The 25,183-nt window shown below is 47.1% G+C and overlaps 1 protein-coding gene across 15 annotated transcripts in view; it reads right to left on the bottom strand.

Annotated features, from left to right (window-relative positions):
• AK8 (adenylate kinase 8) overlaps positions 1–25,183 on the bottom strand; it is a 157,633-nt gene that overhangs the window by 92,783 nt on the left and 39,667 nt on the right. For 12 of the 15 annotated variants that reach the window (XR_012424208.1, XM_065529952.2, XM_045374024.2 and 9 more), the window contains 5 exons: positions 15,049–15,130; positions 14,415–14,486; positions 12,937–13,137; positions 9,300–9,431; positions 1,377–1,466 (listed from right to left, as the gene is read on the bottom strand). Coding sequence is in view for 14 of the 15 variants with exons in the window: in XM_065529952.2 (XP_065386024.1) it covers positions 1,377–1,466; positions 9,300–9,431; positions 12,937–13,137; positions 14,415–14,486; positions 15,049–15,130 (577 nt within the window). In the remaining variant the exon portion in view is untranslated. The remainder of the gene's footprint in view (positions 1–1,376; positions 1,467–9,299; positions 9,432–12,936; positions 13,138–14,414; positions 14,487–15,048; positions 15,131–25,183) is intronic. The other 3 variants (XM_074016152.1, XM_074016150.1, XM_074016151.1) reach the window with 2 other exon arrangements.

Here is a 25,183-nt window from a genome sequence, read left to right as displayed (position 1 = left end):
CCACACACTGGAACTCCGCCCCGCGGACTAGGACATCTTAAGGAGGGACTTGGGAGGGCCGGCCAGCACATCTCCCCGGGAGGCCCATTCAGTGGATGGCTGAGAGGACAGAGCCTGTTTCCATGTGCTTCCTCATCAACCTGCTCCATCTAGAAAGTGGTAGGAGAAGGCCGCAAGCTTCCACCAGGAGGGTTCCTAGCCAATGCCCGCACTGCTCACGATAATGGCAGCTGCTTCTGGAATTCACTTTCTTCACAATAAGCACGTGTGCACGTCAGACTTGACAAGTGGGTGTGCACTGATTGCTGGGAGGAGCCGCAGCATGTGCAGGGGAGGAAGGTGTGGGTGAGTGAGTGGGAAATTCACTGCCCCAGGGAAGAGACAGACGGAGGATTCAGAGAAGCCCAGCCGCCAACTGGCTGTGTGGCCTCAGCAGCTCAGTCCCATCTCTGTGGCTCCTTTGTGGACTCAGGAAGCCTGACTAGAATGCTCCCAAAGGTGCCCTTGCTGGTGGTCAGATCTTAGGAATGCCTTCAGACTGTGGGTCACAGAGGGCACCTGGAAAGAGGATCTGGTCCTGCTTCCCCTGTCAAACAGGCGAGCACCTAACTGCTGAGGACCAATGCCAGTCAACACTCACATCCCCAAAGCTGTCTGAACCTTCTGGCTTCTGAGTGCTGATTAAATTGGAATATTTACCCACAGTATTTTTATATTCCAAACAACAAAGGGTGTAGGGGCAGGGGGTGGTGGCTCACGCCTGTCATCTTAGCATTTTGGGAGGCTGAAGCAGGAGGGTCACTTGAGCCCAGGAGTTCGAGACCAGCCTGGGCAACATGGAGAAATCCCATCTCTACAAAGAATACAAAAAAATTAGCCAGGCGTGGTGGCATGGACCTGTAGTCCCAGGTACTTGGGAGGCTGAGGTGGGAGGATCACGTGAGCCCAAGAGGTTGAGGCTGTCGTGAGCTGAGACTGCACCACTGTACTACAGTCTGGGTGACAGATTGATACCCTGTCTCAAAAAAAAAAAAAAAAAAAAAAAAAGATGTTGGGAGGTCTGTGGCCTCTCCTGGCTCTCAATCTTAAGTGGTACCAGTTATGAAAAGCAAATAGTCTTGAGAAATAGGAACATTCTAAACCATCAGGAATAACCCCCACACATCCACAAACTCACCTCACTGGGGATCGGGCTCAGACACCAAGAGGCCTTACTAGAAACAGGCAATAGAGCCTTAGCTTTACAAGAAAACCCAATTTCCATTTCCCAGCTGTTCTCCCCAGTTTTGAGCCCCTGGATGTTCAGAGAGCCGCACAAAGAGAAAGTTCTCTCTGCAGCCTGTAAGGTCGTGACAGTTAGTGGGAACGTGGCCTACCTGCCATCTCCTTTTCAAAAAAGGGCTGAATGAGCTCGCCAAACGTGGTCCTGTCTGCCATAGCCTCTTTCAGCAGTTGCCCGCAGCAGACTGAAGGAGAGAGGAACAGAAAGGCACCCATTACATTTTAAATAGGAGGAAGGATGAGAAAAAAAGAACCCCCAGTGCTGCCTGCTGGGGGGGAAAAAAAAAAGGTCACTGAAAAAAGCATAAAAGGGTTTTTCTGTGTGTGGGTATGTGTCCAAGTAAAAGTAAATATCAAAAAGGAGCCGGGAAATAAAGAAGAGGGAGAGGTGGAATGAAAAGGAATGCATTTGGCAAAGAACACATTAAAAATGGACGGCGCGGGGAAGACACTAACGAGGATGTTGCCCACAGAGGAGCCCTGCAGGGCCTTGCTGCACCTGGAATTGCTGCGCAGAACTCGGCGCCCTCCAGGTCGCTGCGGAAGATCAGCGTTCCGGTGGAGGGCTGCTTGTCTCTGAGCAATGCGCCTCAAGTGTGTCCACATTCGCACCCTTGTTACACGGAGAAGGGATGCGGCACGTTGCTTCCACAGCCCTTCCAGCTGGCAGGTCATCTCCACAGGATGGTGGGGCCACAGAACAGGATAGATGCATATTTCAAGTGGGCTGACTCATCATTAAAAGGCACCATGTGGCGGTAATCCCAGCACTTTGGCTGAGGTGGGCGATCACTCAAGATAAGGAGTTCAAGACCAGCCTGGCCAACATGGTGAAAACCTGTCTCTATCAAAAATATAAATATTAGCTGGGTGTGGTGGTGTATGCCTGTAATCCCAGCTACTCCGGAGGCTGAGGCAGGAGAATCGCTTGAACCTGGGAGGCGGCGGTTGCAGCCAGCCAAGATCACGCCACTGCACTCCAGCCTGGGCGACAGAGCGAGACTCCGTCTCAAAAAGAAAAAAAAGGTACCATGCTGGAGTCACCTGGCCAGTGGCAGCTGCCCCCTTCTGGACACCTGCTCGCCCTGGGCAGGAGCCTCCCTCTGGCCCCACTGTCTCGAGCCCTGAGCCAGGGCTGGCACATAGGAGGTGCTGGGCAACAAGCACGAGTGAATAAACACAGGCAACTCCTCCTTGGCCGTGAAAGCCCTTCCTAGCCAAAGCCAGAAGATTTAAGCTATATTTTCATGAATTGTTCATTGCACACTTTTGGCTTTCTTACCTTTAGGGCTAAGAAGTTTTCTGCCTATACTAAAGAGACCAAAAACACATCCTACAGTTAACTGGATAGCATGAATGTTTAACAAAATTACCATCACCAAGGATTCATTCCTCAATAATGATATGCTTAATTCACTATGTAAATGACAGCAGTTGTTGTTTAATTTAATCCAATGTGGTTGGCAGCCTCACCAGCAAAGGACATATAAGTGAGAAATAAAGGCTGCTGGAAGCTAGGTGCGGTGGCTCATGCCTGTAATCTCAGCACTTTGGGAGGCCAAGGAGGGAGGATCATTTGAGGCCAGCAGCGCGAAATCAGCCTGGCCAACATGGTGAAACCCCGTCTCCACTACAATACAAAAATTAGCCCGGGTGTGATGGTGGAAGCCTGTAATCCCAGCTACTTGGGAGGCTGAGGCAGGAGAATCGCTTGAGCCCAGGAGGCAGAGGTTGCAGTGAGCAGAGATTAAACCACTACACTCCAGCCTGGGTGACAGAGCAAGACTCTGTCTCAAAAAAAAAAAAAAAAAAAAAAAAAAAAAAAGGAAAGAAAGAAAAGAAAAAGAAAAAGAAAAAAAAAGGCTGCTGGGAACTGAGACACTCCTATATGCCAAGCACTGTGCTAAGTGTGCTTTGTTGCTTTGTTTTATTTGGCCCTCACAATAACCTGTTGTTTCTTAGGTAAAGACACTCAGGCTCAAAGAGATGAAATAACCTGCTGTAGGTCACAGAGCCACTAAGGGGCAGAGCTGGGGTCCAAACCCAGGTCTGTGTGACATCAAACCCATGCTTAGCTTCCAGTTCTGGCCACGAAGCAGTAATGGGTATCATATTTAACTTGTCTTATAGAAAGCTGTGTAACTGAACAAAATCTATGAAGCAATTCTTTAGAGTCACTGGACAACAGAGAGACAGGTCTGTAATCCTTGAGAGGCAGGAAACACACAAAATGAGCCCCATATTTATCCTGGATTTCTACCTACGGGCACTTCTCAAGTCATGGCACAGGAGAAGTGGAGCCCAAACGGATCAGCAGGCTCACTGGGTGGGAGCAACAAAGACTAGAGCCAGAAACAGCCAGAATTTGTAGAACAGGGTAATGGAGAGGAGGCAGCTGTGAACAGAAGGGGTTCCAGAAATCTCATAAGGGCTCACTGAGCCTTTGGCCAATATGGAGCTGCACATGTGCAGGGTGAGACTCCAGAGGCCTGGTAGAGAAAAGCTACCGGGAAGCTGTGAACTGAATGGAAATTCACACAGGGCTGGGAGATGCTGGCATTCTGACAACCAAAGTGAGAGAACTTGCTGAACACCCCAGACATTCAGCTGAGATTCCAGAAAGGGCAGACCTTAGCTGCAGGGATACTCTAGCCCTAGAGTAAGAACACTCTAGTCCCACTTAACAAAGCCTAAAAATAAGCTTCAATGGGATGGAGTTAATCCTCCAAACTCAATACTCTTAAAGCAGAATGATGACACAATCCAGACCTTCAAAAATATCAGAAACACAATGTCTAGCATTTAATTGAAAGCTCTTTGACATGCAAAAAAGCAGGAAAATGTTTTCTCTCCTATAAGGAGAGAAAACAGGCCATAGAATCAGATCAGGGGATGACACAGATGTCAGAATCAGCACACCAGGACTTTAAAACAGCTATTATGAGTGCATTTAAAACCTTAAAGGAAAAGATAGTTAAAATGAGTGAACAGATGGACAATCTCAGCAGAGAAATGAAAACTGTGAAAAAGAACCAGATGGAAATTCCGGAACTGGAAAATACAGTATCTTAAATGAAACAAATCACTAAGTGTGCCACAATCAGTGAATTTAAAGACAGGAAAAGAGGCAACAGGAAGTAGCCAAACTGCAGCAAAGAGAGGGATGGGAAAGGACTGGAAGAAAAGAACCAAATCTAAGAGACCTGGAGGACAATACCATACAGTCTAACATATGTGTGGAGTTCCAGAAAGAAGAGAGACAGGCAGAAAAAAGATTTCAGAAGATAATGACAGGAGAATTTCAAAATTTCATTAAAAATTTCAACCCACACATCCAAGAATCTCTGAGATCCAAGCAGAACAAACACAAAGTAAGTCACACTTTGATACATCATAGTCAAATTGCTGAAAGCTAAAGAGAAAATATTAACAGCAGCTGGAGGCAGGGGGGGTGCTTAGTATGTAGGGCAACAATGGTAAAAATAACCTTTGAGATCTCATCGGAAGAAGTGCAAGCCAGAAGACAATAGAATGACATCTTTAAAGTGTTAAGAGAAAGAAACTGTCAACGTAGATTTCTATATGCAGCCAAAACATCCTTCAAAAATGAAGATGAAATCATGTCATTTTCAGGCGTATGAAAGCTGAGAAAATTTGTCACCAGCACACTTTCACTACAAGAGATGTTAAAGGAAGTTCTTCAGGCTGAGAGAAAATGATACCAGAAGGAAACTTGGATCTAAACCAAGGAGTGAAGAGTATTGATAGGTGGGTACATATAAAAGTCTTTCCCCCTTTATATCTTCACTTCTTTAAAAGATGAATGACTATTTAAAACGAAAATAATTACAATATATTGTAGGGTTTATAACATACACACAAGTAAAATGTATGTCAACTGTAAAGAAGTAAGGTAAATGGAAAAATCTACTGCTGCCGGTCTCTGATACCATACGTATTGAGGTATAATATTCACTCAGAATAGGCTGTGACAAGCAAAAGATGAATATTTAATCCCTAGCAACCACTAACAAAATAAAGCAAAGAGATATGGCTAAAAAGGAAAGAAAGAATATGAATTACTAAAAAATATTTGGTTAATCCAAAACATGGCAGGAAAGGAGGAACAAAGAACAGATGACACAAGTAGAAAACAAACAAACAAAAACAGGCCAGGCGTGGTGGCTCATGCCTGTGACTTCAGTGGGAGGCCAAGGCGGGAGGTTCACTTGAGCCCAGGAGTTTGAGGGTGCGATGAGCTATGATTGCACCACTGTACTCCAGCCAGGGCAACAGAGCAAGACCCTGTCTCTTTAAAAAAAAAGTGAGACCCAACTGTATGCTGCCTACAAGACACATATTTAGACTATAAGACACAGATAGTTTAAAAGAAAAAGAATAGAAGGAATATCATACAGACACGAAACATAAGAAAGTTAGAGAAACTTCATTAACATCAGACAAAGTAGACTTCAAGAAAATGAGTATTGCTAGAGAGGAAAAGCAACATTTCCTAGCAATGAAAGGGTCATTTCACCAATGAGATATAACAATCCTTACTGTATACAGTCAACCCTCCATATCCATAGTTTCTACACTCATGGAGTCCACCAACCACAGGTTGAAAATATTTGGGGTAAAAATTATGTCTGCACTGAACATGTAGTCTTTTTTCCTTGTCAATATTCCCTAAACAATACAGTATAACAACTGTTGCATAGCATTTACATTATATTAGGTATTATAAGTAATCTAGAGATGATTTAAAGTGTATAGCAGAATGTACATAGGTTATATGCAAATACTATGCCATTTTGTATCAGAGACTCGAACATCCTCGGATTTTGGTATCCAAGGAAGGTCCTGGAACCAATCCCCCATGGATACTGAGGTGTGACAGTATGCACTTAACAATAAATTACATGAAGCAAAAACTTGCAGAGAATAGACAAATCCACAATTCAGAGTTGGGAGATTTTTGACATTTTGGGCCGGATGACTGTAAAAAATTAAAAATAAAAGAGTTGGGAGAGTTTGACACACCTCTCTCAATAACGGACATAATAAGTAGAGTGAGAATCATTAAGGACATAGAAGACTTAAACACTGTCAAACATCTTATCCTAATCAACATTATAGAACACTATATCCAACAATGCAGAATACCTACTTTTTAAGTACACTTGGAATTCACCAGTATAGACCATATATGCATATTTCAAAGGATCAAAATCACATAGGGTATGTTCTTTTACCACAATAGAATTAAATTAGAAATCAAGAATATAAAGCAATCAGGAAAATCCCCAAATATGTGGGAATTAAGCAAGGTGCATTCTAAATAGTACACGAGTCAAACAGGAAACCAGAGGCCTAGGTGGGAGGACTGCTTCAGGCCAAGAATTTGAGACTAGACTGGGCAACATAGAGAGATCCCATCTTTACAAAAATAAAAAATTAGCTGAGCATGGTGGCATATACCTGTCGTCCCAGCTACTTGGGAGGCTGAGGTGGGAGGATCACTTGAGGAGCTGGAGGCTGCAGTGAGCCATGATTATGCCACTGCATTCCAGCCAGGGTGACAGAGCAAGACCCGAAAAAAAAAAGAAGAAAGAAAGAAAAAGAAGGAAGGGAGGAAGGAAGGAAGGAAGGAAGGAAGGAAGGAAGGAAGGAAGGAAGGAAGGAGTTCATGCTCACTGTAAAAAAAGAAAATCTGAATTGTATAATACACAGCTCTGCCGAGATAAGCAGTTTGGTGTATGGATATTTCTTTAGGCTTTTTTCTGAGCATAAACTAACATGCTTTTTAAACAAAAATGAGCTCACCCCCTGGATACTGCTGAGCAAATTGTTTTCTGCCCCTCCCTTACTTAGCCACGTATCACCGACATCAAATCACTTTACAGGTTTATTTTTAACAGCTGCCTCGCAATCCATTACATGGGTTTATCACAACTTATTTCACAAACCTGCTTATTAACAGAGTTGGAGGTTGCCTGTGTTTCTCATTATGCTTCTGCCACATCTCTCGCTGCATATGTGAGTGCTGGAGCAGAATAAACTCCTAGGAGTTAAATCCCAGGGTCACAGGGTTTGCGCAGTTAGCGCTTTAACCAATAGTGGCTCTTGCCTTTCAGAAAGTTGTGTCCATGTATAATCCCACCATCCTAAGTGGGGTCTTCTGATGAACTCTGTGGCCGTAAGTTTAGAACCAGGCCAGCGGATGGCCGCAGAGGAGCAGACAGCACCCAGAGCTCTGGGTTCAGACAGGCATTTGCAGAGAGATCCCAAGGCTACCGCTTCCTGCCTTAGGTCCCTTAAATGGGTTTGCTTAAATATCATGATGTCTTGTGTTTATCAAGAACCCCTTGATAAATGGGAACTTCCTGAGGCAGTCTCCAAATGCTTAATTATCTAAACAAGGCCCATCGTGGCTCTTAGGTAACAAGCAAAAACCATGACAAGCCTTCCTATTTTCATTTTTGGAAAAATCTAGGAAGATAATTTCATCTCTTCATAATTGGTGTGCTGAATGCAATTTAAATTAAAAAAAAAAAAAACCTTTTCTTGAATGAGAGTGTCTGCATCATAAAACAGAGCACCGAGACAATTATTTCCATAAAGCTCTGCACTGCATTACAGTATCGCTGTTGCGTGTTCAGACCCTCCCACCACCGCCAGTGCCCTTCCGCGCTCACTCTGTCCCTTCCCGTAACGATGTGTGCACGCACGTAAGCAAGTGGTGCCGCCACAGGTAGACTGCGGGTCATCGGAACAAAGAAGCCATCCCTAACACTGCCGGAAATTTTGTCTTGTAACAAGAGACACAATCAAAAGGAGAAGGAATTATTGAAATTCATTTTTAAAGATGAACTCAAGGAAAAGCATTTTTTTTTTCTAAATGTCCTGGTTAATTTTCCATAGTAACCAAATTTGCAGAATAATTGTTCAGGTCTCTATCTTCATTTTAGGAGTGTGACTTTTGTCATGGATTCCTTGCTAGTCTCAGTGGCTTTAGAACTGTAAGCTGGAGGAGGCCTAATTGAGAAGCATTTTTATTCAAAGCTTGATCCTTCTGGGGAGGCATATACGTATATTTGTATGTATATACATGTACAAACATTTGTACGTATATGTGTATATACATACACAAATATATGTATATACATGTATAAACATTTGTATGTATATTTGTGTGTCTATATATTTGTATTCCCTCTCTACATTCATATGGTATACCTGTATAATTTGGGGGGTTGTATGCATATGCATATATTTGGGGGTGCAGGTCTCATGTTCCCTTAGTAAATACAGTAGAGGTTATTTAGGCTTGTGGAGCATGGTGTGCGTGGGGGCAGCGCTTTTAACTCCCTTCAACCTGGCAGTGTGTCTCTGCTACAGTTTCTTCCTCATTCCCATCCCTTTCTCCTCCTGAACACAAGCTGGCATCCAAGACCGCCTGGGACCAAACCGGGAAAGACCTGGAGAGCTGATTTCAATATTTTCTCTCCTCCTGGTAAAATATTTATTGAAACTGTGCAGAGCGAGACGTCTTCCTCTGCTTCAGAAATTGTTTGCCTGTAAACACACTGACCTGGGTTGGGGGCGCCAAACGAGACGGGAGAAAATAAACAAACAGCACATTCCTATTATGCAGGAGCTGAGGCTTCAGGGGAGATGGCAGGGGCAAGATGGGAGCCACCCCTGGCGTATGGCACAGACAAACCCCCCGCTCCAAAGGATATAAAAAATGATGACTGAAAATGTTCTGTCTCTTTAGGCTGTGGGCATGTTTTTAGTGGTTAATGTTTTTACGGCAATATTCTTCGGGAGGAAAAATATCTATTCCTGCAAAGATGGACTAACAGAAAATAGTTAAGAACAAAGAGCCAGAAAAAGAAGTGATACTGACCCTTCTCCCCCACACCACCCCAGATAAAATGAGAGAGCTGGGGAGGAGGAGCAGGAGGTAGGGAAAGGCGCTCCAAGCTGGGCAGCCCAGCGCCTGGGGCACTCACCATTGACAAGCCTGTATTTCTGGGCCAGGAGGGCGGCCTGCAGACTTTTCCCACTGCCCACAGGCCCGAGCAGCAGCACCCTTGGGGTGAACGGGGCATTAGTACGATGGTTGCTTTGGACATAGGTCAGAGCTGGAAAGAAAGGATATGAGGATAACAAACCTAGGTCCTAGAGAACAGGAAAGCAGCTTGCAGCCCCTCTGCTTTGACTCTTTTAATGGCAGTAACTATTTTTCTCTTTCACAGCACCATGGAAGCCCTCTGTGCATCTGGCGAAGAGGCAGGGAGAAGAATTATGTGGCAGGCCTGGGCACCGAGGCAGGGAGCAAGTAGTGAAGTCCACAGAAGCCACCCTCGAGCGCTGCCCTGGAATTCCTCTCAACACAGGCGTCTAAACACGTGCAGGTGTCTGCATTTCCTTCCAGGCTGAAGGAAGGATTCCTAGGGCTGGCTGTGTTGCAGTTGGGAGGCTGGTCCCAGGACATGAGAGCACTCTCTACAGGGCTGGTGGCTTTTCCTACTGATTCGGGCTGAGCCTCCCAACCAGAAGCCCCAGGACTAGGCTGGTCTTCTAGAATTGCACGCTGCCTTTCTGCTAGGTGCACCTGAATGTCAGACACAGGCTTTGATAAACGCATCCAGCCTCATAGGGGCCCAGTGCCCAGGGACTTTGAAAGGACTTGAATTAGTGGAGAGTAATTTGTGCAGCTGCACTCTGGTGACACCAACTTTGTTGCGACTCTCCAAAGAGGTAGTGATCCAATAGGTCACAAGAGTGGCCAGATGTAGCTGCACAGCCTTGGCCTGTGGTGTGCCCCTGGCATTTGGTGAACAAAGAAGTGAGGAGATGGGGTGAGTGTCTCCAACAATGAGGCCACCTGCACCATGGGGGACACTGGATGCCAAGAAGCCACAGGAAAAACATCAAACAGGTCACCTCCCGCCGGAGCTCAGAAGCAGGGAGCCGCGAGGAAGAGCTGATGAGGTTGTAAAGGGCAGCATTTCGGGCACCTTGAGGCAGGGCAGATGCCCACAGATGAGGCACGGACCTGTGCCAGTCCCCAAGCCAGCCTTCAAAACAGGGTATCCTTCCCCAGACAGACCTCCCCCTCCTTCCAAGGCCCCAGACTGTCCTATGCAAAGTCAGCTATGGGTGGCCCCGTTACACCTTCCTGCCGGTCTGCCTTTGCCAATGTGCCTTGCAGTGGATTCTGTGCTGGTTGAGGGGCCAGGCCATCATGCTTCCTTCAGGAACATGCCACCCAAGAACCAGGTAGCTTCCTCATCCTCAGCACTACCGCCATTTGGGGCCAGAAGATTCTTTGTTGCGGGGCCGTTCTGGGCACCGCAGGATGTTGAGAAGCGTCCCTGGCCTCTACCCGCTGGGTGCCAGTAGCACAACTGCAAGCACAAAAAAACCTTTACGGACATTGCCAAATGTCCCCGGGGGTGCGGCGGGGGCAAAACTGCCCCCGACTGTGAACCGCTGGGATATGTTCATTGTGAAAACCCTGACCTCTCAAATCTTTGCAGGACTTTTAAATTGGAAGGGTCATTAGAGAAGAACAGTCCCCTCTTTTCGGAAGGCACAGATGAGTTAGAATGGACTTTTTTCCAGGTTGTGATCAGCATCATCAATGGCATGTACTAATTGCCACGACAAATACTCCACAGGCACCATCTTGTTTGTTTGACCCAACAATCCCCTGAGGGCTGCGTTATTCACGTCCCATTTTACAGATGAGCCAATTAGGCTGAGACTTGGCAGAGCTGGGGCAACTCTCCCAAACCTCCCGCCATGGGTACCATTCCTCCACTGAGAGAAGCCCAAAGGAAGCTACTCAGGCGAGGCTCTCTTTCTTCTCAGACCTTCCATAATCCCGTGCATCTGAAAAGCACAAATACTACAGGCAAAGCAGCCTGCTTACAAATGATGCTTAATTTACAGTAAATAACTAAGTTAATTAGAAGTAATGATCCCCCAGACAGTCTCAACATCTAATTATTCTTTTTAAAAATATGTGGTTGCTGGGTGCACTGCAGAGAGATTAAAAAAACAACACAGAGAGAATTTTGCATTCCAATTTTCAATTTATCTCTCTGCATTATTAATTAATAATAATTAATATTCAGACACTCACATTTTTATTTACAATTCCAGGCATGAATTCTTTATGAATGATCATATGAACTTTTAAATTTAATTAAGTAATTTGGAAGTAATTAATGTGTAAATGCAGAATCATGGCATAAGACAAATGTTGTGGTTGTTTATCTTAAGAGTGCAGTGTTTGTTACTAAAGACCCTTCCGAGATGCAAAATCACTGGAAAATTATAAGCCCTCATAAGCCTGGCATTTCTTCTTTAAGTAGCGACACTTTCTACTAACCCACCCGTTGGCTGACTGCCCCCTTCAGAGGGCGAAGCTGTTCAACCCACGCCGGCAAACATCGCATCTTTGAGCTCAGTGTGGCAATGAGGTTTATGCACCGAGTCTACCGGCAGGAAAGGGTGCTGGGAGAGTCAGCAGGGAAGGGCTTGAGGGAGCTCAAAACCACCTCCCCAGCGAAACAGAACTCTTCTTGGAGAGATTTGAGAGAATATATGAAAAAAAGGACTTTGTAAACTGTCAAGTGTCTTAAATATCTGTGATGTTCCCTGCGTCGTAAATGCTTCATTTACCTGACACTGCATGGAAAGGGATAACTGGGCTTTCAGATGACTGAAGCTCAGCAAGACTTTTGAAAATGACAATACAGCTATTTGGGGATAGAATTATTCCACCTCGCCCTTGCCTTTTTGGACAGGGTGTTGAACAATGATAGGAGCTATGATGTCTGATGTTTATTGAGGCTTTCCTCTGCACCAGAACTGGGCTTGTGGCTGTGGACACATGATTTGGAGAATCCCATTTAATCCTCACCTACGCCTGGGAGGAGGGCACAAGTTTTGTTCCTATTTCAGGGATGCCAAAACTAGGGCTCCGAGGAGTTAGGACAATTGTTGAAGGCTGCACAGCTGGGCTGCGTCGGGGCTGAGATTTGAACACGTTGCCCAGCTCAGCCATTCCCCGACCTCGCACAGGCCACCCGCAGTGGCTCCTGAGCTGCTGGGAACATCAGCCATTGCTGTGGACAGCAAAGCAGTGCCAGGCGCGGGGCCATGTATCTCCATCCTAAAGGAAGCATATCACCTGTATTGTGTGTGTGTGTGTGTGTGTTTTGTTGTGTTGTGTGTGGTGGTGGTGGTGATTTTGTTTTTGTCTTAATCTTTATATATTTCTTCTTTCCTCTCCCTCAAGGTCAGGCTCAAACTTCTTGCTACCATGTCCCTCCCACCCCATCCCTCGCCTCTCCTCCTCCCAACCCCATCACCACCAAATCTGCTGTGGGCCAGAGATGTGACCACATCTGAGTGTGGGACATTAGCCCAGGGTCTCCAAGTGGGGTTCACCCAGGGGCTCTGCACACATACGTTTCTGGGCAGGGAACCCGGGTCATCTATGACTTGACTCCCAGGGTCCCAGGCATGTCCCAGACACTGGCCACTCCCAGAGTAAGGGACAAAGTGGTAGAGGGCACAGTGAGCCCAGCCCTTGGCCGCCTGTCCAGGGTGGGGCTGCCTGCTTGTGTTTACCCTGGTAGAAGACGTCCACACATGGCTGGTCAGCGCTGATGACTTTGAGGATTTTGGGGTAGGAGGGAATGACCCTGACGATGTTCCTATGATACTCCAGCAGTTTCTGAGCCGTCTCCAGCTCTGAGATGTCCTCTGGCACCATCAGACGGTTCTGGATTTCAGATTCGGGTGGCCAGTCAAAGGTGGTGTGATAAATCTCTGCAAGGAGAGAGGTGCACAGTTAGAAATGGCCATGCAGGGGCCCTGTGGGCGCTGCTGTGCTGACTGGAGTGCTTGCTGTCCTGGAGGCCAGGCCCTGCAAATTCCTGGGGTGTGGCTGACCGCGGCAGGACACTGTCATTCAAAACCAGCGCTTCCAGCGACTCTGAGCCTGCTCTTAACTACTGTTCTTGTTACAATACAAGAACAGGGCCCAGGGCAAGGGCTGCCGTGAACTTCTGAGCACTTATTCTGTGCCAGGCACTCTTGACAGGCACCTACCTGCAGACTCCCATTTCATCCTCAGAGCCATCACATCAGTCATTAGGTTGGTATTTTCTCTTTTTTTTTTTTTTTTTGAGACAGAGTCTTGCTCTGTTGCCCAGGCTGGAGTGCAGTGGCCGGATCTCAGCTCACTGCAAGCTCCGCCTCCCGGGTTTACGCCATTCTCCTGCCTCGGCCTCCCGAGTAGCTGGGACTACAGGCGTCCGCCACCTTGCCCGGCTAGTTTTTTGTATTTTTTAGCAGAGACAGGGTTTCACCGTGTTAGCCAGGATGGTCTCGATCTCCTGACCTCGTGATCCGCCCGTCTCGGCCTCCCAAAGTACTGGGATTACAGGCTTGAGCCACCGCGCCCTGCCCTAGGTTGGTATTTTCATCCTCATGTACAGATAAGAAAACTGAACCTCAGGTATCCCATGTCTACAGCCAGAAAGGGGCAGAGCTAGGATCCACAAACCCAGGTCTATTTGCCACCATAGCCTGAGGCCCGGACCATCAAGGGCAGTCCCGCCTCCCCCCATCCTCCTGCCAGCCCCTTGCTGAACTGCCTGGTCTTCAAGGCCCAGTTCAAGGGCCCTGTCCCCTGCAGCACCTGCCAGTTCTCCCAGGTAATGCTCATGCCTCTGTCTTCTGTATGCATACCAAAGAACAAGGGGTGTTAGGGAGTACATAATTTGTCCCAGGGAGAGGCAGACACGCCCCCTGGCTCCTGTGTGCGCCCCAAGCCCAGGTGCCCCACATGACCCCCCACACTGTACTCTGGTTCTGCCACAAGAAAGTCTCCTCCTTTAACCTAAACGGGGCCTCCCTTTCCTCATCTACCAGAATGTACCCCTGCCAGTGACTTCCAGCCCAGAGCCCGGCCTGTGGCGCTTTCCTTGTGTCCCTCTGTGGGTGCCCAGAGCAGAATGCGAGCTCGGGAAATGGTAGGCAGGCTGTCACCACCAGGGTCTCTGAAACCCCATGGGGCTGGGTGGGGGTGGCCATAGCCATACCTCCAGTTTGAGGGTCGATTCTCTTCCCCAGGTTTCTCTCGATCAGGACTGTGTCTGGAGCACTCAGCACGACTGGACAGAGAAGAAAAGGAGAAAAGCAGGCATGTCAGGCAGCGGGTGCCACACATATGAATAGCACGGACCAATACTTGCTTTAGGTTTTTTTTTTTTCTGTATAATGACATTAAAACAACAATCATCTCCCATGCCCATGATTTCCTAAGAGAAAGGTCTTCTTGCACTCAAACACAAAGAGCGTAACATCGGGACAGAGTGTAACCTCGGGACAGAGCCAGGCCCATGACTGAAAGTTCTGCCTGTTAGCAATTTCCCTCGTCACAGATAACGCCATGATGGGCATCTCTGCGTGCACTGAACGCCTGCATAGCATTCTAGTTGATTTTCTTCCTGGGACAAGGAATCACCAGGCTGAAAGCAAAACCCCACTTTTCTTAAGAACCAGCCCTGAATATAGTTAGCTCTGTGAAAAATTCAGCTGTGCTGTCCTCTTCCTTGCTGGGTCTCGGACAGTGCCTGGGCTGAGGTCGGGAGCAGGCGGCATGAGCGGGGTGCTCACTGGCCACCCCTTGGGGCTGCAGCTGTGGCAGGTGGGGGACCCTTGGGAGCTACTCACTGACGTGTCTAGGGGTGATCCCCAGGGTCTGGATCCTCAGGGCCTGCTCACGCGTCTCGGGGATGCCATCCAGAATCCAGCCCTAGACAGAGGATTCAGAGAGGTGCTCATCTGTTTTGATTTTTAGATTTTTTGGAATTATTTTAAAAGGAACATAATAGCTTTATAGAAAGACTAGAACTTTTAAGACAAAAAAATACATAAATGTTTCTGATAGCTACTTCACCCTTTAAAAACTACTTTGTGGCCAGGCGCGGTGGCTCACGCCTGTAATCCCAGCACTTTGGGAGGCCGAGGCGGGCGGATCACAAGGTCAGGAGATCGAGACCATCCTGGCTAACACGATGAAACCCCGTCTCTACTAAAAATACAAAAAATTAGCCGGGCGTGGTGGCGGGTGCCTGTAGTCCCAGCTACTCAGGAGGCTGAGGCAGGAGAATGGTGTGAACCCAGGAGGTAGAGCTTGCAGTGAGCCGAGATCGCGCCACTGCACTCTGGCCTTGGCGACAGAGCAAGACTCTGTCTTAAAAACCACAACAACAACAACAAAACAAACAAACAAAAAACCCTACTTTGTAATATATTATTATATTCCCTTCTGAAGCATATGTTGGTGACTATAATCATAACATATATATTTTACATCTTGATTTTTTTTTTTTTTCTTGATACGGAGTTTCACTCTTGTTGCCCAAGCTGGAGTGCAATGGCATGATCTCAGCTCACTTCAACCTCCGCCTCCCAGGTTCAAGCAATTCTCCTGCCTCAGCCTCCCAAGTAGCTGGGATTACAGGCGTGTGCCATCACGCCCGGCTAATTTTTTGTATTTTTCGTAGAAACGGAGTTTCACCATGTTAGCCAGGCTGGTCTCAAACTCTTGACTTCAGGTGATCTGCCTGCCTTGGCCTCCCAAAGTGCTGGGATTACAAGCGTGAGCCACCATGCCCGGCCTACGTCTTGATTTTTTCCACCACACAATAGCAACCACAAGCATCTCTTCACATCTGCACGGCACCTCATTGTCCCCATTATCAACGGCTGTGCAATGTCCCACCAAGAGAATGTACACAGCAACTTAACTACGCCCACGAATGCACATTTCAACTGCGAGCAGTGTCCACTATCATACATCATACCTCGATGAACATCTTTGTGCATCTAGCGCTTTCCACATTTTGGATAATTTCCTAAAGAGAGTTTCGGAGAGATTCCTGAGACCAGGGTGAAAACCCCGCTTTTGTTTTTATTTTCTGCCTCATATATCTGCAGTAACACCCCACTTTTCTTAAAAACAAACTCTGGACGATGATTCCGGTTTCTGCTCTGCAGCTACCTTCTTAAAGGACTGAAATTCCTCACGCATCAGCCCCCTCTTGGTACAGCTAGGGAACTGGTTTACAGGTTTATTTTTACTATCTATTTATAGACATAGAGTCTTGCTACATTGCCTAGGCTGGTCTTGAACTCCTGGGCTCGAGCAATGCTCCTGCCTCAGCCTCCCAAAGTGCTCGCGTTACTGGCGTGAGCCACTGTGCCCGGCCTTTACTAACTCTTTAAATCCAATTGTGAAAGTAATATACAAGCATTGTACACTGTGTGGAAAATACTGAAAAGCTGAAATAATAAGTCACTGGTAACACCTGAGACCCAAACAAGCCACTGTCAACATTCTGGTGTATCTCCTTCCAAGCAGCAAGTGCAGATACCTTTGTTCCTGGCGGCTGGGGGCTGTGGGGAGGGGAATCACACCGTACATACTATTTGGTAATCTGTTACTTTCTAGCAAAAACATTTCATGAACGTTTTCCCATGTCACAAAGTGCTCCCTGCACAGAAGTTTTCACAGCTGCCTGGTATTGCATGAACTGACCCGATGGTAACTGATCCCATATTGTTGCTCATATTGTTCAGTTTGATTCCAGTTTTCCACCATTGTAAACAATGTTGTATATGCATCTGGATGCCTAGCAAACATCCTCAGATAAATTTCTAAAAGTTGACACCTTGTTTTATGACTTTTGATACATTTTGCCACATTGCTGTACAAAATGACCCACCAGTTTATGAATCCAATGGCAAAGCATCTGTTTCCTTGCATCTCTGCCAAAGTTGGGCATTATCTAGGGGAAAAAAATCTGTCCAGCAAAATACAGTATACCACTGCTGCTTTAATTTACATTTCTTTGATCATTAATGAGGTTCAGTATTTTTTCCATATGTTTATTAGCTATTTGGATTTTTTTTCTTTTCCAAAATGTCTATTCGCGTCATCTATCTGCTTTCCCCTGGGGGTTTCATCCTTTTATTTATTGACAAGAGCTCTTTACATATTAAGAACGTTACCCCATTTTGGATTTTGGCAAACACTACCACAAACCCTTTGAGGCAAACTATGTTGCCAACATTTTCAGCAGTTTGTCTTGCAGCCTTTTCATTTTGTGTGTGGTGTTGCTTTTCACACACCAGTTTGTGGCCAAATCAATCACTGCTTTCCTCTTTAGATTCTGGCATTGTGTGGATGCATAAAAACACCCTCCCCACTGCAAAAGCTGATACATATTCACTTGCCGTTAAATTGTATTCTTGTGTGTTTACTCTTTACTTGTAAATAGTAATGATCCGTGTAATAGGGCTGCATTTCGGTTTGCGAATGATATGGGGCTGTGATGTAATCTGTTTCCTTGTGACTCACCACTTGTTCCAAACTCACCCCCAATACAGCCCATCTTTTCCCCTCTGAGGACACTTTTATCAGAGTCTAAATGCTGATAACGACATTGGCTCTGGCCTCTTTCTGCCTGTAAATTGTTAAATTCTTTTTTTTTTTTTTGGAGACGGAGTCTTGCTCTGTCGCCAGGGTTGGAGTGCAGTGGCCGGATCTCAGCTCACTGCAAGCTCCGCCTCCCGGGTTTAGGCCATTCTCCTGCCTCAGCCTCCCGAGTAGCTGGGACTACAGGTGCCCGCCACCTCGCCCAGCTAGTTTTTTGTATTTTTTAGTAGAGACGGGGTTTCACTGGGTTAGCCAGGATGGTCTCGATCTCCTGACCTCGTGATCCACCTGTCTTGGCCTCCCAAAGTGCTGGGATTACAGGCTTGAGCCACCGCGCCCGGCCGGTTAAATTCTTTTTATTTAACTGTTTAAATTGTTGTTGTTTTATAGGTTCTCATAATGTCTAGTAAAATAAACTTTCCCTTCTTTTTTCTTTTTTTTCAAAACAAGATCTTTCAGGTAAACATTAAAAATATTTTGCCAAGTTCCCAAATAGAAATTCCACTAGGATTTTGGAACAACATTAAATGTGTAGATCAATTCACGACAAATTGACATTTTTACACTATCAAGTCAACACATTATCGTCTCATTTGCTTAAGTTGCTTTTTTATGTCCCTCGGCAATGTTCACATTAAACAATTTCTAAAGTCCTTTCAAGTCCCATGAGTTTAGAGTTACACACACACACACACACACACACACACACACACACACACACACACACAGTCTAATGCTTTAGACTTGGTGTCCAGGTACATTAGTAAAGTGAGCTTTGGAAGAGCTGAAAGAAAGCAGTGAATTGTTTCAAGTATCCATTTTGCAGGTAGTGGGGTCCAGCAACTGGGAGTCAACACTGGGAGCCCCCACTTGCTGTAAAGCCCTCCCTCTCAACCATTATGAGACTCGGTTGCTCTAAGGTCAGAGGATGGACTGACATGGACGGACTCAGCCTCCAGGTCCCTCACGTCCACACCACCTGATTGACAGCCTCCAGGTCCCTCACGTCCACACCACCTGACCACAGTGTGGGCGATGGTAAGAGATTTCTTCCTTTACAAACAGACCAAAAGGTGGTCTGGGTGCAGTGGCTCACGCCTGAAATCCCAGCACTTTAGGAAGCCAAGGCAGGAGAATTGCTTGAGGCCAGGAATTTCAAACCAGCCTGGGCAACAACATAGTGAGACCCCTACTCTACCAAAAAAGATTTTTAAAAATTAGCCAGGCGTGTTGGCGCACACCTATAGTCCCAACTACTTGGGAGGCTGAGGCAGAAAGATCCCCTTAGCCCAGGAATTTGAGGCTGCAGTGAGCTATAATCATGCCATTGCACTCCAGCCTGGGTGACAGAGTGAGACCTTGTCTCTGGAAAAAAAAAAAAAAAAAAAAAGCCTGCCTTTCTTCAATATTAAAATATTTAGGTTCCAGTAGCCTCCACTGACAGTTAAAAAAAAAAAAAGCTAAACAAATTTGCAGCCTAAAGACTGTCGGAAAAATCCAGCAAGCTTTCATTAATTTCTTGAATTATACAGGAAGACTCACAGCCACAGAACCCCTGGTTTCTAGAACTAATGAAGCAAAAGTGCAAAAAAAAAATTTTTAACAGCGTTTTGCTCCCTCAAGTCCTTGTTAGAGCCAGCCAAGTGCCGGGCTGCAGCTCCTGGAAACAGCAAACATCTACAGACGTGAGCAACACCAGCAGAACCAGGAGACGGAGCGTCTGAGAGCTCCCTCGCAGTTCTGGAAGCCGAACCAACATTTTCTGAACTTTAGCTAAATTCACACCCCCTTATTTTTCCTTTATTTAGACGGGAAGGAATTGGGAGCCCATTGATTGCTGCTGCTAGTACAAGGGCTGGTAATTCTGTTTTGAGTCCCTTTTTGAAGCTGGAAGGTTGGAACTCCGTCTTTGCTCGGCACTGAGAAAGGCCTCTGCTTTTAATATTGCATTACTGAGCAATCATTATAATCTCGCCCACAAATTTGCAGCAGATATCAGTATGTGGTCCAAAGCTTTTAGAACTATTCAGGGGAACAGCTCTCACTGACTTTTCACTGGAGAAAGCGGGACTTCCAATTACACAGGAAAAGTGCAGCAAAATGAGGAACATCTCCCTAATTAGCCTGGCCTCACTGGAGTGTCATTCTGGTGCAGATGTGAAAATCTACAAGGAAGAAGGTGGGGGCCTCTGGAGTGAGCCCTAGGCCACCAGCTTTCCAGGTCTGCTCTTTCTGAGTTGGGGAAATGGTACGATCATCTGGGGACTAAGAAACAAGGTCCCCGAGGAAGCCCTCGAGCAGCACCCAGGCCCCATTAGAGCCACCCCCCACCGTATGGAGAAGGCAGCCGTGGAGGCTCTTCCTCTCTGTGCCAGCCCACGCTGGTCCACACTGGTCCACCTGGAAGGGAGGGCGCCTTGACCAAACCTCTGTGGAAGGCGGGTCTATCCTACGGCATCCTCATGATGAAAGCTGCAGGCTGGGTGCTCAGAAAAGATCTTTCCCAGAGCTCTTGCTAAGGCGTTATTTGCCCAGCTGCAAAATGGGCTGCACGTTCACAGGGAAGCAGCAATTTTGGCTGGGAGGACTTTAATGGCTGCAAATTCTGGCAAAGCAAGAAGTCATAAATCAGTAAATAGCACCCGACAACTGCCACGAGGGGACATTAAGACATTCCCAAGAAGCCTGCGTTTCGAGGTTCGCGGGTCTCACGTCCAGGAGTGGCTGGATGTGGAGGTATCAGTCAATCCCTAATTAGAATACATTATCCATCTTCCTGACACTTCAGTGAAATGTCTATTCCACTCTGAGCTGCAGCTTTGTTCAGAGCAGGTTAATTGATATTCTGATGCCTTCGCTCACCATACCCCCGTGGCTCGGTTCTGTTTTATCACACATCAAAAAGGCCGTATGCTCAGGGCACTCCAGGCACCAGTGCAGAGCTGGAGGTCTGCACAGCTGCGAGGGGTATGGTATCACAGGAGGGACAAGCACTGAGCAGATGTCACAGATGAAAAAAAAAGGAAAGAAAAGAAGCCAGCCAGCCTGGGGAACTTGGCGAGGCCCAGCAGAGCGCGGCCTGATGCGGTACGAGCCGTCCGGCTTTGTGCGAACACTGGCCTCTTTTGCCCTCCTGACTATTATTAAAGCGCAATTAGCAACTTCACATGGGAAGGCTCTGTTGCCCTCTGGGCCTCTGCCTGTTTGATGCGTTGCCTTTCTGCTCCTCCCCTCTCCTCCCAGGACCAGAGCGTGGGGCTCCCCTGGGTGCTTCCCCCAGTCCTGCCCCTGATCTGGCTCCCAGCTCCGACTGCAGACTCCACCGCAGGCATTCCCTGGAGCTGCATGCTCAATCTCTGCAGTCCCAAGGAGGCAAGCTGAGGCTGAAGACTTGCACTCAATAAATCAGTTTTGCTCAGCTCCAAGTCTGAACCAGGGCAAGCCTCACAAGAGGCACCGAAGGCCCAACGTTGCCTAATGAAATACCGCGTGGTTCCCCCACGTAGAGGAGGGAGACTCTGTCAGCCAGGAAGGAAATGCATCTTAAAAGTTCCAGTTTGGGACAGTGATACATTCTAAAGCCAATCGGTGAGAACAATGAGACTACTTTGAGGAACATAAAAAAGTTGACAGTTACTTTGGTTTATACAAACACATAGTAGCAGTTACTATGTAGCAGTAACTTTGGTAACACAGTAGCAGTTACTTTGGTTTATACAAAAACATAAAAACCTTAGCCTGCCATAGAACCCTAGAATGCTTTCCATATTCAACTCACCTGAAAGATGACTAGCAAGAATTTTTATCTCAAAGTTGAATCCCAAACAACATGCGCCCCCTGTTAGCACTGAACATGGAATGCATTGAACACGGAACGTTAGTATTCCACATTCCACGTGTATGACTGTAGCAGGACCCCGTTACCCCTCAACTTGCTCTGATTCCTCCACCTGGGCGAGGTGAGGTGTGCCCAGGGCTTTGCCTGACCTTTTTCTGGGCACAGCCTAACAGTGATTATGCTCTTACAACGCTGAAATATGCAGGAGTGATTTTTCTAAACAACAGTGTTGAATTCCACCCTTGATAATCAATGATACATGTGTGGTGTTTTTATACCAACGTGCAGATGCGGGGAGATCATTACTCCTAGATGCGTAGCCTACAGGCCAATGATCTCTAGGGTATGAAAACCTGGTAAAGCCCAAATGCAGGCATTCAAGAGATGCCTTTTTTTTTTTTTTTTTGACTGAGTCTCACTCTGTCGCCCAGGCTGCTGGAGTGCAATGGCACGATCTTGGCTCACTGCGACCTTCTCCTCCCAGGTTCAAGTGATTCTCCTGCCTCAGCCTCCCGAGTAGCGGGGACTACAGGCACGTGCCACCATGCCCGGCTAATGTTTTGTATTTTTTAGTAGAGACGGGGTTTCACCATGTTAGCCAGGATGGTCTTGATCTCCTGACCTCATGATCCGCCCTCCGCTGCCCCAGGTGCTGGGATGACAGGCATGAGCCACCGCGCCCGACCTCAAGAGGCTTTTTACTAGTTCCTAAATAGTTTTAAAACAATTAAATCAAATTCATATCAAATGTCTATGGTGCCCCTGAAGCCACTCCATGGAAGGAGACACAGTTTGAAGAACAAATTGTTCTGTCCCCAGATGGAGCAGCTCTGAGGCTGGGACGGCCCCAAGACAGCCCCCGGCAGAGATAACTCACTTTGGAGGTTCACATTTAGCTCTCCAGGTCAGACGTAATGTGCTTTAGATGAAAGTAACGGACATGGATAACCCAGCACCCAGGGCCCTTTCCCCTCAAACACTTTAGACCATGTCTGTGATGTAGACCCACCTCTCTAGAAACAAGATTAGCCCTGGAAAGGATCCGTTTATTGTGATAGCGGAAAGCAGTGGCTTTGGAACCAGATGACCTGTGCCACAGCCAGCATGTGACTTTCAACCAGTCACTTCATCCCCTCTGGCCTCACTCTCCTCTGCACAATGGGAATAATCAAAATCTAGCTCACTGTAGATGAAATAATTAAACGAGGATAATAAACAAACAGGCCAGGCACTGTGGCTCATACCCATTAAGAGCACTTTAGGAGGCCAAGGTGGGAAGACTGCTTGAGGCCAGGAGTTCTAGACTAGCCTGGACAACACAGTGAGACCCCACTTCTACAAAAAAAAGTAAAAAATTAGGCCAGGTGCGGTGGCTCACGCCTATAACCCCTGCCCTTTAGGAGGCCAAGGTGGGTGGATCACCTGAGGCTGAGAGTTCGAGACCAGCCTGATCAACATGGAGAAACCCCGTGTCTACTAAAAATACAAAATTAGCTGGGCATGGTGGCACATGACTGTAATCCCAGCTACTCGGGAGGCTGAGGCAGAAGAATTGCTTGAACCTGGGAGGTGGAGGTTGCGGTGAGCTGGGATCGTGCCATTGCACTCCAGCCTGGGCAACAAGAGCAAAACTCGATCTCAAAAAAAAAAAAAAAAAAAAGTTAGCCGGGCACAGTGACATGCACCTGTAGTCCCAGCTACTCGGGAGGCTGAGGTGGAAGGATCACTTGAGTCCAGGAGTTCGAGGCTGCAGGGAGCTATGATTGTGCCACAGCACTCCATCCAGCCTGGGTGACAGAGTGGACCCCATCTCTGAAAAAACAAACAACAAAACAAGTGTAGTGCCTGGCAACAAAGAAATGACCCAAAGTTAACTAATCTTATCATTATAATTTTGAGAAAGGTGAACGATCTTTTTCTCTACCTACTTCCAAAGAGTCCCACTTAAGTTTGTAGAACTTAATATAAAAAAATTGTTTGAAAAGGCAAATCTCAGGAAGATAGGAGCAAATGGCATTCCAGATATGAACTGAGGGAAGATCTTTAATTAAGGAGGACTTGGGGCAGACACATTTCTCGTTTTTTGAAACTGGGGTCTCGCTATATTGCCCAGGCTGCTCTCAAACTCCTGGCCTCAAATCATCCTCCTGCCTCGGCCTCCTAAAGTGCTGGGATTACAGGTGCGCCACCACACCCAGCTGGGACAGACACATTTCAATTAGAATGCGGGGGTCTAGTGAGTTGACAGCTACTGTGGATTCGCCCCAAGGTGGGCTCACGCCATTTGCCATCACTCGGCCAGCGGCCCTCCCTGAGGGGAGTTTGCTCATCCTCTAACCCACGTGACTGTTTCCTTATCTGTATAACAGGAATGATGAAAATAGTGTCTGCACTTCATAGTGTTTAGGGTTACATGCAACGATGTACCTAAAGTGGTGGTACAATGTCTGGCAGACAGTAGGTGCTTAATAAATGTCTCCTGGCATACACAGGCTATTCACAGTTGACAACTCATTTGAAAAACAGACCAAACTCAGCCTAAGAATGGGAGAATGGGCCAGGCACGGTGGTTGATGCCTATAATGCCAGCATTTTGGGAGGCCGAGGCAGGCGGATCATGAGGTCAAGAGATCGAGACCATCCTGGCCAACATGGTGAAACCCCATCTCTACTAAAAATACAAAAATTAGCTGGGTGTGGTGTTGCACGCCTGTAGTCCCAGCTACTCGGGAGGCTGAGGCAGGAGAATGGCGTAAACCTGGGAGGCGGAGCTTGCAGTGAGCTGAGATCCGGCCACTGCACTCCAGCCTGGGCGACAGAGCTAGACTCCGTCTCAAAAAAAAAAAAAAAAAGAATGGAAGAATGTGGAGTTGGCCCCCTTCTGCTCTGCCCTTCTGCTGGTGGATGCCCTGCTAGCTCTCAGGAGCAGGCCTGGCACCTCTGACTCTCTGCTCAGCCTGCGAAGAGAAGAGTGATGTGGTCGGTGCTTCTGGGTCCAGTCCCGTTCCCAGCATCTCTGTGCCTCTCCAATACTCTCTCCTGCTCCAAGGTCCATTTGCGTCTGCTCAAACCTCAGGCCCTGTCCTGCATCTGATCATCTCTTTTTCCTTTTCTACTGCAGTGAGAGGGATCATCTGAGGCATCACGCACCCACAGAGCGTATCGGAACACGCGTTCCTCTCCACATGGAGTGCTGTGGCTCTGTATACAGACACGTGGTCAACATGTGCCCTTAACAAGCCCGCATCACACCAACCAACCAACCACAGCCTCAGCATCAGGGTCTCTTACAGAAACACCCACAAATAAGGGGGCGTAGGGGATGTGATCACTGATCACTGTGCTCTGCCCGGCACCTCACCAAGCCCTCAGAAGCCCTGCCTCACTGTGATGCGGGCCATAAGTTTCCTGAGTGGAACTCAGACCTCCCCTTCCAATCCTCTGCAAACCTAACTGTATCTGTATTTGAGGAACACACAGTTACGGCCTCAGCAGAGCTGTGGATCAATAAAACTGCACTCCTTGGA

This window comes from Macaca fascicularis, chromosome 15 (assembly GCF_037993035.2).
Source record: "Macaca fascicularis isolate 582-1 chromosome 15, T2T-MFA8v1.1".
Lineage (NCBI taxonomy): Eukaryota > Metazoa > Chordata > Mammalia > Primates > Cercopithecidae > Macaca > Macaca fascicularis.
The sequence above is the reverse complement of the archived record's forward strand: the minus strand, read 5'-3'. Positions and strand labels throughout refer to the sequence as shown.